Source organism: Colossoma macropomum, unplaced genomic scaffold (assembly GCF_904425465.1).
Source record: "Colossoma macropomum unplaced genomic scaffold, Colossoma_macropomum, whole genome shotgun sequence".
NCBI lineage: Eukaryota > Metazoa > Chordata > Actinopteri > Characiformes > Serrasalmidae > Colossoma > Colossoma macropomum.
Genome location: NW_023494792.1, coordinates 47,552,691 through 47,569,403, shown reverse-complemented (window position 1 = coordinate 47,569,403; position 16,713 = coordinate 47,552,691). Strand labels below are relative to the sequence as shown.

The following is a 16,713-nucleotide window of genomic DNA, read 5'->3' as shown; positions in this document are numbered from 1 at the left end:
TATTCCACCCCTTCTTCATAAACTGCAGTGGTTCTTTATCACTTTCCCGAATTCAATACAAGTTGCTGCTTATAACATTCAAAGCCATCAACTTAATTTTTTCCTCCATACGTTGCTGAACTTCTACACACACTCCAGCCTGTACGCTTAAGTCCCCTGGTTCTGCTCTGCTAAGGCTACTCTGTCATAGAACTTAAGCCCACCTCTTTACTCTATTCTTCCTTGATGCAAATGATGCTATCACTGCTGTAGGATTAATTATGTTTATTTCTGTACTGCTTCAGCCCTGTTATCTGTCCACTGTCCCCTCCCTCAGCTCTGTTATCTGTCCACTGTCCCCTCCCTCAGCTCTGTTATCTGTCCACTGCTCCCCCAGCTCTGTTATCTGTCCATTGTCCCCTCCCTCAGCTCTGTTATCTGTCCACTGTCCCCTCCCTCAGCTCTGTTATCTGTCCACTGTCCCCTCCCTCAGCTCTGTTATCTGCCTCCTATTTTGCTTTTATTTCTATTATATTTGACTGTTGTATTAAGCCTTGTTTCTATTTTGTTTGCCTGTTACTGTATTGTTCATGGATTTTGTAATGCAAACTTGAATTTGGCGCTATATTTTAGTAAATTATTATCATTATTATTATTATTATTATTATTATTATTATTATTATTATAAGAGGTGGTAGTAGTAATCGTGTACATGAATAAAATATATTACATCAACATGGAACAATTGTTGCCAAAAAGTAAGTAAACCAATAAACAAAATTTTCATGTGAAAATAATGTTCACGTTCAAAACAAGTAAATTCAACGCATCACTTTTTTAGTGCAGAGCTGTGGTGGCATTATAGAGTTGTTAAGTAAAACTAAATTTAAAAAATAGTATCTGTTGACCAGTTGACCAGTTCACTGGGGCATGAGATACTCCCATCTTTCAACTTTCCCCACCTTACAGTTTGTGTAAAGAGCCACTTAAGAGCCTTTATAGATAACGTAAACATGCAGTCAAATTTGATCACATTATTTGACTGTGCTGATGCTTAGTATTGGCATGGTGGTGCAATGGGTAGCACTGCCACCTCACCGCAAGAAGGTGGGTTCGATTCCCCGGGTGGGCAACCAGGGTCCTTTCTGTGTGGAGTTTGCATATTCTTCTCATGTCTGTGTGTTTCCTCCCACAGTGCAAAGACATGCAGTCAGGCAAAGTGGAGATGCCAAAGGTGCGAGTGTGTGAATGTGTATGTCCTGCCTCTCGCCAAGTAAGCGCTGGGATAGGCTCCTGCAGCCCCTGTGACCCATGAGGATAAGCGGCTTAGAAATGTGTGTTGATGCTTTCACAGTGTGAGTATGCATGGTTGTACTACAGTGTTGAACTTTCTACAACACCAGTTGTCAAAGACATTTGAACCTTATTACCAGAATTGGATTTTGCAATTTTTTGAGGTCTCTATGAGTTAATTGCACCATATAAAATGAGATTTGTCTGGTATTAAAGAGAATTTTCCAAATATCTGCATATTTCAATGATTTGAGATGAGATGCAAACAAAGTCATTCAGAGAGGTTTGATGTGAAATGCTCCATTCTAGAGAGAGTGTTGGTGATAGGAAACATCTGAAGAGATAAATGCCTCTAAAAGCTCCCTCACCAAAAGCTATTACAGGAAATGGTCATGAATACGCTGCCTAATGCCTGAGACATTGTTTTATGATAAAGCTTGAGTTGAGATAAAGCTTTGGGCTAAAACATACTTTGAAATCCAATTATGGTGGCAGTACAGGGTGTTGTAAGGCAGAATAGTCCCCAAAAAAGCATTTTTTTTTCAGATTTACTAAACATTAATGTGTATAAATGTAAAACTCAGAAGACATGTGTAGGTGCTGGTCATTTTGGATGCAAAGTGCTATTTATCATGAGCCATGGTTCCTATCACCACCACTGTAAAGAGTCAGTTTTTCTCCAGTGCACCATTTTACATCAAACCACTCCATATATTCTCATTAAGGCAGTAGACTCTCATGAATGTGCTGTATATACATCATTATATTTTGCTTTTTTTCTACTTTACCTTATAAAAGTAAAAAGAAAAAAAAAGATGCTATATGTTAAGAAATGTGAAACAATGGTCTTGTGTATAGAAAATACAACCCCATTTCTGAAAAAGTTGGGATACTTTGCAAAATGTAAATGAAAACAAAATGCAATGATGTGCAAATCAGTTAAACCCTACATCTATTTGAAAATAGGACAAAGATAACATATCAAATGTTGAAACTGAGAAATTCTTATTGTTTTTTGAAAAATGTATGCCCATTTTGAATTTGACGGCCGCAACATGATCCAAAAAAATTGGGATGGGGCAACAAAAGGCTGGTAAAGTTGTGTAATGCTTAAAAACGCCTGAACATTGTTTGGCAACAGGTCAGTAACATGACTGGGTATAAAAAGATCATCCCAGAGAGGCTTTCAGAAGTTAAGATGGGGAGGGGTTCATCACTCTGTGAAAGACTGTGTGAGCAAATAGTGCAACAATTCAAGAATAACATTTCTAAACGTAAAATAGCAAAGAACTTTTGCTTTTCATCATCTATGGTACATAATAACATCTGAGAATCTGGAGAAATCGCTGTATGCAAGGGACAAGGCTAAAAACCAGTACTGGCTAGCCCTGATCTTTGGGCCCTCAGATGGCACTGCATTAAAACAGACATGATTCTGTGGAAATCACTGCATGGACTTCTGAAAAACACTGTCTGTGAACATTGTTCATCACTGCATCCACAAATGCAAGTTAAAACTCTACTATGCAAAGAAGAAATCATATATAAACAGGATCCAGAAATGCCGCCACCTTCTCTGGGCCCAAGCTCATTTAAAATGGACTGAGGGGAAGTGGAAAAGTGTTCTGTGGTCTGACAAATCAACATTTTAAATTCTTTTTGGAAATCATGGACACTGTGTCCTCCAGGCTAAAGACCATCAGGCTTGTTATCAGCACACAATGGAAAAGCCAGCATCCGTGATGGTATGGAGGTGCATTAGTGCACATGGCATGGGTGACTGGCATATCTGTGAAGGCACCATTAATGCTGAATGATATATACAGACCTGTCACCCACTCATAACATATGGCACTATGAAACAAGAAATATGACAAGAGACCCTGAACTGTTGAGCAGCTGAAATCCTATATAAAGCAATAATAGGAAAACATTTCACTTTCAAAACTACATCAGTTGGTCTCCTCAGTTCCCAAACAACAGAGTGTTGTTAAAAGAAGGGGTGATGAAACACAGTGGAAAACATGCCCCCGTCCCAACTTTTTTGGACTGTGCTGCTGCTTTCATATTCAAAATAGGCATACATTTTTTCAAAAAACAATAAAATTTCTCAGTTTTAGCATTTGATATGTTGTCTTTGTACTGTTTCCAAATAAGTATAGGGTTTAAATGGTTTGCACATCATTGCATTTTGTTTTTATTTACATTTTGCACAGCATCCCAACTTTTTTGGAAATGGGGTTGTAGAAAACAGCTGTTTAGACTCCTACAAATTAAATAGAAAATTTTATTGTGAACTTTCATGCATACATGTGAAACGTTGCTAGTGTAATGTTACATAGATAACCCAATCAGCTACAGTAATAATCATGTACTTATAATTAACCATAGTTAACTATAATGTGTGCTAGGCCTCCACAGATGGAAAGAAATACCTTTCTGCACAACCAGATATCAGAATTGGTTAGTTTTGTTATGGAGCATGTAGATATGTTAAGACGTGGCACTAGGCAATTAGTAAACAGTAAACTGAATGTCTATTTATTTTGTGTATTTATTATTGAAAAAGTGAAAAATGACTGTAATAAATAAACAAGTATGATAAGAATGACCTCTTCTGCCCTCTCCCTCCACTTCTCATACACAGACATAGACACAGACAGTGACATGAGAAACAGTGAGTGGAAGATGATATGGAGTTACTTCACTCCACTAAACACTCAGTTTAGTGTTGGTTTATTTAACGCAAAGGCTTTGAAGTATATCTTGTGAAGTCTACATTTACCAGTTCTCACTGTAGAAATGAGGAGATCCCCACACAAGGAGAATCCCACATTTTTACATGTACAAGAAGACTTCTGAACGTATCAGAATTTGTACTGTTATCAGGTTATTAGTCTTAGAATTGGAAAAAAGAAAAGTAGGTTAGTGGTGTCACCCCTGCCTGCCTCTTAGGCCTCCCTACACAGTGCCCTACTTACATCACGAATATAGTACACCTCATGCCCTCTCTTTGGCTGAAACCAAAACGACTACCTTTTGAACATATAGTGCATCATTTGGTTGCAGATACTGTTATTTCATGATCTATGTACAGTACAAGGAACAGGCAACTATGTGAGTTTTCAGCCTTAGCGTTTTTCCTGCCACTGTCACCTTCAACTTGCTATAGAAGCCCACTCCTGCCAGGCGGGGGAGAAATTATTGGCTTTTTTTCTCTCATTCTCTGTTTCTGACAGCAGTGTGTCAGTGTGGGCTTTCTTAACTTGCTCCTTAGGGGTCTGGGCCCAGATTTAGTAAAGGCAGTTTGGGATAACGTCAAAATATGAATTAAAAATAAAAATAAAAATAAAAAATAAATGGATAAAAATGCATCTGACTCTAGCTATCTGCCCACGAGTCATACGTTGTTATGGTTACCGTGTGCACGCCTGCCTGTCAGTTTACAACAGCGCAAGCCGCTGATTGGCTAAACGCTCCCGTCCGTGTAGAGGGATACGAGCAGCCGATTGGTTAAGTTGGTCTATCCGTCGTTTGCGACCGAAGCCGCTGAGTGGCTAAACGTTCTGTCCATCCAGCAGAACCCCTGCTGATGATTGGCTAAACTTCAGCTTGACGTAATCGCCGTCCCCCCCATTCCACTATCCCACAATGCAGCGGGCGATGCCCAAGGAAAGATGGCGGAGGGAGGAGCGGCTGATCTGGAGACTCAGAGAGGAGAGATCGCAGCGCTGCTCAAAACGCAGCTCCGGAAAGGAGATACGTGGTGAGAGTGTACTGCCGACCTTTCTCACATCCAAACCCGCTGCTGTCGGTCCTTGTCGTCGCTGTCCGAACCGAAATGGAGCGAAAAGAAGTCGTGTTGACAGCTAGTCGCCGTTAGCTGTTAGCTGGCCAGAGAAAACCGACAACGATTTATCTCCTCAGCGCTGTTCAGCGCAGCTCCGAGCGCGGAACATCACCAGAGCCTTTCACAGTCTGATAGCTGAGAGCGAGAGCTCTCCTATCTGTTCGTCTATCTCTCTGGTGTAGCTGGCAAACGTTAACGTTGCCATTCAGGGCGGAGACGAGAGAAGCACCTGTCATTTAGCTTTCCTCTCCTGCGAGGCAGCGCCAGCTTAAACATGATAGAGCAAGTTCAGTGCCGGCTTCGGTCGTGTAGACCAGACACACTCTACAGCTTCGTGTTTTTGCTTCTCTAACACGCGATTCAGTTCAGACTTTGTCGTTAATTCCACTGTAATTAGCATGATTCAGAGGTTGAGATATGAACAGAGTCATTCAGAGTGGATTAATGTGAAAAGGGTCATTTGAGGAGACTCAGATTTCTTTACAGTGGTGGTGATAGGAACCAGGGGTCGCCATGTCTACAACACAAATTTAACCATTTTATTTCGTATTCAGAATCCATAAACTGATGAAAATACGTTTTAGAACAAGAACTTAATCACTAAAACTACTGTAAATGTCTCATCAGACAGCGTATTGATAACCATTTCATGTAGTAACTTTTTCTTTGGTAGTTTTTAGAGGCATTAAACTTCTCAGATGTCTGGTTCCTATTCTGACTCGGCAGGTTACTGTAGAATGAAACATTTCACAGCAAACCACTCTGAATGAATTTGTTTACACCCTAACCATTTAATCATGCAGGAACACAATCTGTACTACAGGACTGTTTCATTTACTTTCATAGACTGAAACTTAACTGTTGAATCAGAATGATCAACACCTAGCGACCTCCTTTAGTGGTACTGTAGACATGGGCAAAGTCTAAAAAGGTTAATGCCAACAGTGAAAGCTTTTTATCCTAGCCTTTTGCTTAATCTAGGAAACTCATCCTTAGATCTTTAATTTATTAAGATCTAAGATAAAATTTGTTTCCTGTCCCTGTAGCATGTCTTAGACCATTTATTTGTATGCTCCATGAGTAAGCATAGAAGTCTGATTGTCTTACAGTGCTCTTTAGATTGTGCTATACATACAGAAACAAGTCAAGAGGTTGATGGGCTTCTCATTCGAGACTTTCTCTCAAGATCACATTCGTCACTAATTGTAAAAAGAAATCTGATCAAATCAAAGAAATATCCTTGCTAGTTTGCGTCTGAAACTGAGTGAATTGTGAAATCACGTTTATACGCATGTTGCTGTTTTTCATTATGTAGTAATTCACTCAGTCAAATGTAACCATCTCTGTTATCCTTTACAGGTACTTGATAGATAGTCACTGGTTCAAACAGTGGAAGAAATATGTGGGCTTTGACAGTTGGGACAAGTACCAGATGGGAGATCAGAATGTCTACCCTGGACCGGTGGACAATTCGGGTCTCCTTAAAGGTTAGCAACTGCTTCAGTGTCATAATTCAAGGGATAAGTCTGTTCTCAAACCTAGATGAACCTGGCTTGAATTGTTGTGTTCTCTAGATGTAAGAAGTTACAGTAAAAATGATTGATCATGATTGAGAAAACAAGAAAGAAAATAACAAGGGGGGAATTATAATAATATCAAAAGTTTTGATGTTCCTAGGAAACAGAATTGGCTAAAAATGTGAGTTCTTAGCCACGCAGTTAACCAGTGCTTGTCTCCTTGTGCTTTCTTTTAGATGCTGATGTACTTGCCATTAAGGAACATCTTATCGATGAGTTGGACTACATCCTTGTGCCCACTGAGGGCTGGAATAAGTTAGTGAGCTGGTATGGGCTGACTGAGAGCCAGGAACCCATCGCCCGAAAGGTATGTGTCACTGAAATTTAGTGTGCATAAAAATGTTTATTTGATTCTAAAGTGAAAGCAGTGCTTATTACTGTAAATCATAGACAATTGGTGGTTTTAATGGGTTTTTACCTGTCAAGCAGTGATTAATTTGGATGTCTGATTGGAGTCCTTTATGAATGAAATACATTTGTTTAGTACATAAGCATCAACAGACAACATGTTTACGGTACATTATATTTGCATAGTATCACACAGGAAATGTTCTGTGTTGTTATTTTTATCATCTCTGTGCTGTTCATAAGAAAACTAAAGCCCAGTTGTGTTTCATAACATAAAATACAATTTTGAGTTGAAATGTATTCAGAGTTAGTGTCAAGTTTTGTTTCTTTTTCCTATGGCCATCAGTGTATAAATCTTTGTTGGTATAGGTGGTGTTTAACTTCTGTTAGCTCAGTTTTCCCTCCATATGTGTGTCAGTCTTATCATTCAACTTGTTTTTGTTTTTGTAATCATATATATTTAAGTCAAGTTAAATATGGCATTTTAAAAAATCATATATAAATAAGTCTAATAAGGCATTTACATTACACATGTAAATACATCATATATGCAGTCTTCTAAAGCACTCAGAGAATTTGTCAACATCTTGCTACATGTTGACACTGCTGTGACTATTTAGGCCTTCCTCGCTTCTGTTAACATAGGCAGCGATGCTGCTTGTTCAGATTTACTCAGTCATGGCATCATGGCTGCTTCTGGGGTTTCTCTTCACCCCATCGATCCGCCCCTTTTTGCCATGTATGTCGCAGGGGGTATCGAGTGGCTGGTGCGTTTCTATTTTCAGAGGGGCTCTGGATGACTGAAACGCTACATGGAGCGATCCGCTAGGCACAACATGCAAGAGGTTCTTCCTTTTTCTCAATTTTGGGGCTTCTGGTTCTGAATGGAGGTCGATTGGAATATAGTGTGCCTTTGGGCCTTCGCGCAGCCTAGAGCCCAACTCTAGGGGCCTGATTTTGGGTGTCCTTGTTTCGAAAGAAGAGGAATGCCGGCTGAGGTCAGAGAGAGGGGGTAAAGACAGTGAGAGAGATAGAGGGAGAAAGCGCTGGAGTTTTAGAGGCATGATGGGAGTAGAATCATGGGAGTAGAATCACACTGGTTCAGTGTATAAAATAGTGCTTTATATATTTTGGCTTTGTAGGAGGCCCAGTCTGAACCAAGAGTTTGAGGCAGTTTGTTCCTATGGTGTTGGGCCACCAGTGGAGGGGCTTGTGTGAAATAAATAGGATGGGTTCGTTCAGCTGTCTCTGCGCTTGGTTGCTAAATTAAGAGTCTCTCTGACTTGCTTGTTTCAACATAGTGACTAGCATTATGGTATACTGAGCCGTCACTGCCTCACTTTACACCTGGACTTTACATTGCGGTTGTAATTAGCAGGCTGCGTGTGTGTATTTTTTTTTTTTTATATATATATCGTAAATATCTTATCTCTTAAATGCTTTAAGCTTTTTGCCTTTTTTTTCGATTCTGGTTAAAGTCAGTATTGTAGATTAGTGTAGTCAGTATTTTTGACTAGTATTTTTCCTGTGCAAAATTCTTGTATGTGGACTTTTTTTTCATATTGCAGCAGTATATTGTGCAGGTTGTTGATGTTATGTGTTTACAGTTGTGAGTTGAGCCTCTTCAAATCTAAGGAATAGGAAAGTTGCTGTTTGTAATTTTCCATGCGTTTTCCACAAAACGTGCCTATTGGACCATTATCTGTAGTTTCTTCTTTTTTTCATAAAATAGATTAATGATTAAAAAAGAGAAGGCCAAATTTTCTTTTAAAGTATAATGTCTTTGAAAAATGACTTTGAATTAGAGAAATGCCTTTCTATTCCACAGAACTTGGTTCAGGCATCCCCAGGGTCTAAATAAGCTGTGCAACTAGTGTTAGACCATCATGAATAGCATGAATAGCAGGGAATAGCAAGCAAATGAATGTTAATTAATGTCGTTGCTTTGGTCTTTGCAGGTTGTTGAGCAGGGAATGTTTGTAAAGCACTGCAAAGTGGAGGTCTACCTCACCGAACTGAAACTATGTGAAGACAGCAACATGGACAATATTGTCACCAGACGCTTCAGCAAAGCGGACACAATAGGTAAGTTTACTTTGTTAATGTGTTTGTGGTTGGTATCACTGTAACAAAGGACTGGTCTAAAGAGAAGTCCCCACATTCTCATTCATTCATTCATTTCATGTAATGAAATGCATGAAGGATCTTGATCAGGTTTGAAGTGAGTTGTATAAATGTTTTTGGGATTTCTTGGCCATCTCATGCTCTACTGTTCAAAGGCTTGAAATCACCATTCAAAAGTTTGTAAGCACTGTTTTCAGTGATATAAGACTAAATTTGTTGCAGTTACATATGTAACATAATGCTAATATGAAGCTGGTACTCTACAACTTCACAGATGAAATTATACTAAAATTAACATTCTTTTGAAAAGTGATGATCAAATCCTTCTGGTGTCTAGCTTTAAGTATTTCAGTCTACACCATGTAAGTTATTATTGCATGCCATGACAGCAGTTATTAGTATGACATGTGATTCTAAACTTTTGAATGGTAGGGTACAATACTGTGCAAAAGTTAGTGACTCTTCATTCATTTAATTTCCAATCAAACTAGCTATTAAGTAAAAGTTCTTCATTTTTCAGGATATATTTTTGAGGAGATTAGATATAAGATAATCCACTTCCATAAGGAAGGGGAAGGTCAAAGGAAAAAGAGAGAAAAAAACAGAGCTTCCAAAAGTGGAATTATTTAAAGATAATTTAAAAAATAGGATTCCTTACAACTGTGTAATACCTGACAGACCACCAAAACTGTGATCATCAGATAAACAGTACTTAAAGCTTTTATCTTTGAGAAAGAGGAGAAAATGAAACTCCACTCTTGTTTCAGATCTGAAAAAAGTGTTTCTGTTCGTCCTTCCACTGTGAGAGGAAAACTCTGTGCTATCAATCTGAAAGAATGTTGCACATGTCAGGAAGCCCATACTGAGAAAAGCAAATAGACAAAAAAGAAGAAAACTTAAAAGACTGAACTTTGGAGGTGTAGAAAAATATCCCTGCAGATTTCTTTGGGAAAACTAAAAGCAAGTCACCAAAGAAAATGGAAGTTGTAAAAAAGGGACATTCTGAAATACTGAAAAAGTAATATTTTATTTAGGTCTTGAGGAGTCTGAGTGTGTTTTTTTTTTTTAGTAAAATATGTTTTTTCCCTAATGCTGAAAAATGTACTTTTGTCTAGAAAAAGAAGTGATGGTGGTTGGGCTCTGACTTTTGCACAGTATAGAATTTCAGATATATGGTCAAACTGTCATTTTAATTAGGTAGAAATACATAAAGAACAGATGTGAGAAATTTATGTGGGTATTTGTTTACCACAAATGGCTCTGAAGGAATCACCCCCAGCATTGTTTTTCCCTTAATGGCCCATTGACTAATTTGCACATGTGAACTAACTTTACAGGACTTATATCTGATCAGTGGTGCCTGGTTTGTTTGCCTACCCTGGTTTTGTCAAAGTCATAACCAAGCATACAAACTGACTAACTGTTTGTGATCCATATAAAGCCCAGATTTTGTGTTGTTGAAGTATTGAGTATTCTTTGTCATTTCTTAACAACTGTACAGCCCGAACATAACTTGCCTATAGCTGTTATTATATATACCTTATATATAGTGACTCATCAATGGCTAAACCTTGAACTTCTACAAATATCTTTCAGAGCACAGAAACACATTTTGTTTTGAAGCGAGGCTTCTTTCAGTGACTGCTAAAACGAATTGTCACAGATCAAGGATAAAGTGTCCTTTAGGAACCTAAAAAACAGAAAATAATGCTGAGAACATTAACATAACCTATGTTAAAACAGTGATAATCTGCTAATCTAGTACTGTGCTATATCTTTGCTCTTTGAGCACAGCAGCCTCATCTTTGCTTAGTTCTCTTTATACAATTATCAGTCTTCTGGTGTTGATAGCAAAGGCTCTTAAAGCATACCTTACTGCCAAGGTTCAAACTGCTTAATTATTACTGTTGAAAGCTTGACTGACACATTAATAGCCTTGCCACTTTCACAGGTAAAAGGCAGCATGCTGTTAATCTCCACATGATTAGAAAAGTCTTGTTGGTTTTAAACACACATACAAAATGGTCATATAACTTGTGTAAGTTTTTACTCAGTTGGTGGAGAATGATTTGAAATGTATGGCAGTCAAAAATGTAACATTTTTGACAGTCTTTAATTAGACACAGCAACTAGGGAGTAAAAACACAATATTTAATGAAAAGCATTTGTACCTTTTTCAAATCATTTAGAGTTTGTCCTGGCAGAAGTGGAAACTATTTGGGTGCATTGTTGTGTATATTGATTTTTAAGCTCTGGATGCAGTAATGGGGAGTATAAGGAGGATGAAGCTGTTTCCTAGGCTGACAGGCCACCCATTGCATCCTTGAAAGTAGACTCACATTTACTGGTGGACCAGCATGATATGCTAGAATAGATGATTATAAGAGTTAAATAAGGGCTCATATGAGACTTGTCCTTTACAGATATCATTGAAAAGGAGATGCGCAAGCTGTTCAGCATTCCTGACGAAAGGGAAACCAGGTTGTGGAACAAATACATGAGCAACACATTTGAGCCTTTGAACAAACCAGACAGCACCATTCAGGATGCTGGACTCTATCAGGGGCAGGTAGGAAGTGGACGTGCTCCAGACAATAACACTCACAAATGATACACTGAACTGATTTCCAGAGTTACATTTAATCTCTTTTCTTGCAGACATAATTTAGCTTAGGATGTTTTAAAGTAATGAGATGATGGACTGAAGGACTTGCGTGATTTATGTTCTATTTATCTATGTTAATGTATACACACGATTATTGTTTGTAGAATATTGATATCATCAAATTCACTTACGAAGCACCACATCTGAGTGTTGCAGAGTCTTACCCTATAGCTTGCATTTTCCCTGATAATATCACATAATTATCTTCTGGGTTAGCTTTTACTATTATCATAACTATATTCTGCACAGTTGGCGTGTAATGTTGCTAATATACAGCGGTTCTCTGTGTTTGTTTGATTGGAAACGACAGTATTAAACAAGTGCTTTGGCATTCTTCTTCTGGTCAAGCACTTCAATTTTACTCTCAACCAGAGAGCAGATCTCATGTACCAGAGTTTCTTTGTATCATGTGCGTAGTCCCCAACATTCTTTGCCAGATTTAAATTCTGTTATAATCTTTCCAAGTAACATTCAAAGTATGTATGTGTGTTAAATAGTTCATGTACTGTTTTTATAGCCTGTAATTAAAGGCAGTCTTTTCTGTTGGATACATTTTTAACAAACCATAGTTTACGATTATTGGGAATGTAAGATTATTACGTATAAGATGATAAGGGAATGGTTAAATAAAGCCGAATCAAAAGAAAGAAACAATGATAATTTGCATAATATCAGCACTAATCTAAATTATTACGATTATCAGCCCAAAAGTAGTATGTGATTTACCCAGTTGTCCTATAGATATAAAGCTCTGCCTGTGTAGCTCTGTCTAGATGTCAATGCTTCCCTTAACTTGGAGCACAGTAGGCTTGTTCAATTTAACTTGGCACTGCGCAGACTAATTGCTGCCTGGCACGGTACAGTACATGCTGGTTAGTTTTTTTTGTTTCCGACTTTTGTTGGTGGCTCCAGCGCATCACCAGCGCATGTAATGCATCATTACATATGCTGATATAATCTCGCAGGATTGAGGTGCCTGCAGTTTTCAGAGACAGGTGGTGCAATTGCTCACCACCCAACTACACAGGTTGAGAGATGGCTTGTTGGCAGCAGAGAATAAATTTCTTATTTAATAGCCCAATGAGGCAAATGAATACTAATAATGGGTTTGCATGTCCATGTATTTGATTATCACCGCCATCTCTATTTTTGACAAGGTGTGAAAGGTCTAAAAGGACAGTAACTGTGCAGCACAGTCCGTTTTATTGGCAGGGCCTGTGCCAACTGTTCTGTTGCAAATTTAGGCTCTCTGTAGGCAGCTAAATTGTTTCTGTTCAGATTTGATTCCATTTTATTGCAAATTCGATTTTGCCCGATAGCCAACCATTAATAGTCTGATTACCCTTTAACCGACCAACCTAAAATCATGGACACGACCCATAAAAACGTCAAATGCAGCACTGTGTTTTATATAAACAAGCCTTTAGGCCTTATTGAATGAAAAAATGCAGCCTAACATAACAGATATAACAGCATACATAAAGGTAATTAACACGAAATTGCTAGTTCAACTTTTTGTTGGTCATGTGACTTACTACACAGGATAACTGTTAGGTAAAAAACACATTTGTAGGCTATAGCTAAAGGCTGAAATGAACAGAAGCAACATGACTACTAAAAAGTCTAAGTTGTAGCCTACATTAGCACTGTGTCATTTGGCTAAACGTGCTAGTTGTGGTGGTGCTGTAAACTGCATTTGTTCTATTCTTTGCTATATCCCTTTATTAATGGCTCTGTTGGTTGAAGAGTTGATGGTTGAACACCATGAACTCTTCTGGCAGAAGTTAAAGAGCCTGAGTTATCTCCAGAAAACCTGCAGCTGTAGATCACCACCAGTTACAAGTTGTGCTCTTCACATACAGTTCAAAAACAGTCCTTGAATCGAAGGAAAAACCTGCTTATTCCAACATCAGTTGTTTATCAGAAAATAAATCAGCTTTTTAACCAAAAGCATTGGTTGAACATTGATGTATTTGTCAGTTATCCCAGCTGTTAATAGTCTATTAAAGAGAGCAATACTCAAGCCAAAATACTTAAGAGCTCGAGCTCTACATATTGTCAAATAGACATGTTGTTATATAGCTCAAGCTTGAGTCTGACACATTTTCAGATAAATTTTAGATAATTCTGGTCATGTGTTCGGTATCAGTTACTGAAGTAATCAGTTATTAAAGTCAGCGATTAATGTATTACCTTTTTCTTTTTTGTAGGTTCTAGTTATAGAGCAGAAGAACGAGGATGGAACGTGGCCTCGCGGTTCCTCCACACCAAAGTAAGTGACATGCATGCTGCTCTCTTCTGCTTTTCATTATTATCGGTGGACAGAGTGGAAGGATGTTCTGTGTGGTTGGTTGTTTAGCAGTAATCATGGGTTTACTTTAGTCCTAATTGTAATGGCAGCCCATGAGAAAGTCCTAATTCACTCTCTGTGTATATATCATTTTATACCCATTTAAATAGATGATCAGAAACCCTCTTCAGACCTCAGAGCTCCTACTTTCTTTTATTCTGCTACTCAGTCTCAGCTTTTTTTTCTGTTCAGCTTATCATTTATCATATACTTGTGCATATTTACTACGCTTTATGTATACTTTGCCTTAGTTGCTTCCATAACCCATTTCATTGTTTTTGTAAGAGTGATAACACTTGCTTCAATTTCTTAAGGCTAAGAAAGGCTTTGATTTCTTCTAACTCATGATATTCTTATCTTTTGAAGGTCATCTGGTGCTTCCAATCTCTCTGCTTTACCAAAGATCTCCCCTACATCTCTCACAAACAATCATAACAGCAGCTTCAGCAGCAGGAAGTAAGCGCCAATTGGGCGTGGCTCAGTGGGAGGGCTTATGGGAGGGAGGGTCAAATATAGTCGCACCGTACTCAAAGAACAGCATGAGTCTGTGTGTGTGTTTCTACTCTTCATGGCCATCCAAGTACGCCAAATAGCCTCCTTTCCCTCGTCCTATCTCAATACCAGTATCCTTGTGGAAAGTTCATAGGAAGGCTTTCTTTTTTGGTAGATTCTCAGGCATTTTGCCGCTTGTATAACTTAAAGTGCACTAGGGAAAGGAGGGAGGGAACAGTTTGGAGTATTGGGACAGAGCCTCTGTCTGTTCTTCTGCCCAGCTTGAGGAGTGCCTCTGTGTGTGTGCTGATTTCCTCTGAGGTGTAGTGCTGTTTAATCCACATTTAGCTTAGTGGATTTTTGGAGGTTATGTACACAGGACATCGATCATAGAAGGGGAATATTAAATCATAGAAGTCTCAAGATCAGTCTACATGCATTTCCCTGTATTTCTTCCCCTTTTAGTATATTTATATGAATTGGGGAAAATGTCATAAGACTGAATAGTAAAGGTCAGCTGTTTGTTGAGCTTTGCTCTAGCACTTAAGTATGTACAGTACTGTGCAAAAGTCAGAGACCATCCTTCATTTGTTTAATTTCCAGTGAAAATGGCCATTAAGTATTAAGTTACTCATTTTTATCATCAGGAAAAATGCAGAACACGTATATTTAACAAAAAAATATGCAGAAGCCTCAACAACTAAATATAGTATATAATGTTCCAATATTTAATGTGTCCACCCTTTGCCTTTGCTCTGTTCTCAGGTTCTGTTCTTTTTAGTCACTCATTTTCAGTTTTTCAAAAAGATCTGCAGGGATATTTTTCCGCACCTCTGAAGTTCGGTCTTAGAAGTCGGTTGCATTTTCTACTTCTGGTGTTCCGAGCAATCCCAAACACTTTCAGTGATGTTGAGATCTAAGCCAGTCCATTGTTCTGAGAATACCAGTTTTATTTCCTTTTTTGTCTATTTCCTTTTCACAGTAACAGCTTCCTGACAAATAGACATTCATTCAGACCCATAGCGTTGTTGTAGCATAGTTGTTTCTTACAATGGAAGGATGGACAGAAACACAAATCTGAAGCAAGAGTGAAGCCTAATTTTCTCCTGTCTCTCAACGAAAGCTTTAAAGGACTGTTTATCTGATGGTGACTGTATTAGTCAGGCCTTGCATGTGTAGTAAATCTTTATCTTTGCCATGGAAGAAACTCAGGAGACCAGGATTTGCAGGAATGATGATTTTATTCAAAGAGTGCTCTGTCCATCTCTTTCCCACTTCTAGGCATAAACCGGAAGTCAGCGTTCTCAGAGCCTTAGATCCTGTCGGCTTTCTCAGGGATTCAATGTAAATACCATAGTGTCGTCAGAAGAGTGTTCTTGTTCCGGGAAGACCAAACCCTCCATAGGGGTGTCATAAAGGCAGTTTGCTGTTATTGTTCAAACCAACATGTCATAACTTTTCTTGGCCTTTTCAACCAACATGGGTCTCATCACAGTAAATAAATCAGTAAACATTGACCATTAAACATAGCAAGAGGTTTACTAATGGCTGTGCTTTCACTTTACCAGAATGTTCCCAAAGAACAAGGATACTACAAAATTGATTTACTAATCAGCAGTTTACCTATAGACCATATCATACATGCAGTCACTTATTGCTTCTGCTAAGACAATGTTTTATTTTTATGGGATTTGCTATTACCCATAATAGTTAGTTGTACTACTATAAACCCCCACACAGTGCTTTAGGATTTTCCCCTAAAAATGGTGACATATAGCTGGTTAAACACTGCTATACCAGATGTACAGAAATGCATATGTGTTAATATTCAGTGTAGAATCTGCCATGTTAGTTCGAACAGCATCCGAAACATGATATTTCTGTTAATTTAGCAGACCGTTGAACTTAAACCTGGAGTCCATCTTAGCATAACACATAGAATAAGTGACAACTCCATTTTGTCATCTTAACTGCTTCTTATATCGTTTTAGTATTTATATTTTGATGACAGCATGGATGAATGCCCCAATGTAGA

The 16,713-nt window shown here is 38.4% G+C and overlaps 1 protein-coding gene across 6 annotated transcripts in view; it reads left to right on the top strand.

The window, feature by feature from the left end:
- The first annotated feature begins 4,934 nt into the window (after positions 1–4,934).
- Positions 4,935–16,713, top strand: part of LOC118812395 (ubiquitin carboxyl-terminal hydrolase 15-like) — a 34,031-nt gene continuing 22,252 nt past the window's right edge. For 3 of the 6 annotated variants that reach the window (XM_036577381.1, XM_036577380.1, XM_036577387.1), the window contains exons 1-7: positions 4,935–5,038; positions 6,482–6,609; positions 6,876–7,006; positions 9,006–9,132; positions 11,595–11,740; positions 14,047–14,108; positions 14,553–14,642. In XM_036577381.1, coding sequence (XP_036433274.1) covers positions 4,950–5,038; positions 6,482–6,609; positions 6,876–7,006; positions 9,006–9,132; positions 11,595–11,740; positions 14,047–14,108; positions 14,553–14,642 — 773 coding nt within the window. In that variant the 5' untranslated portion in view covers positions 4,935–4,949. The other 3 variants (XM_036577382.1, XM_036577384.1, XM_036577385.1) reach the window with 3 other exon arrangements.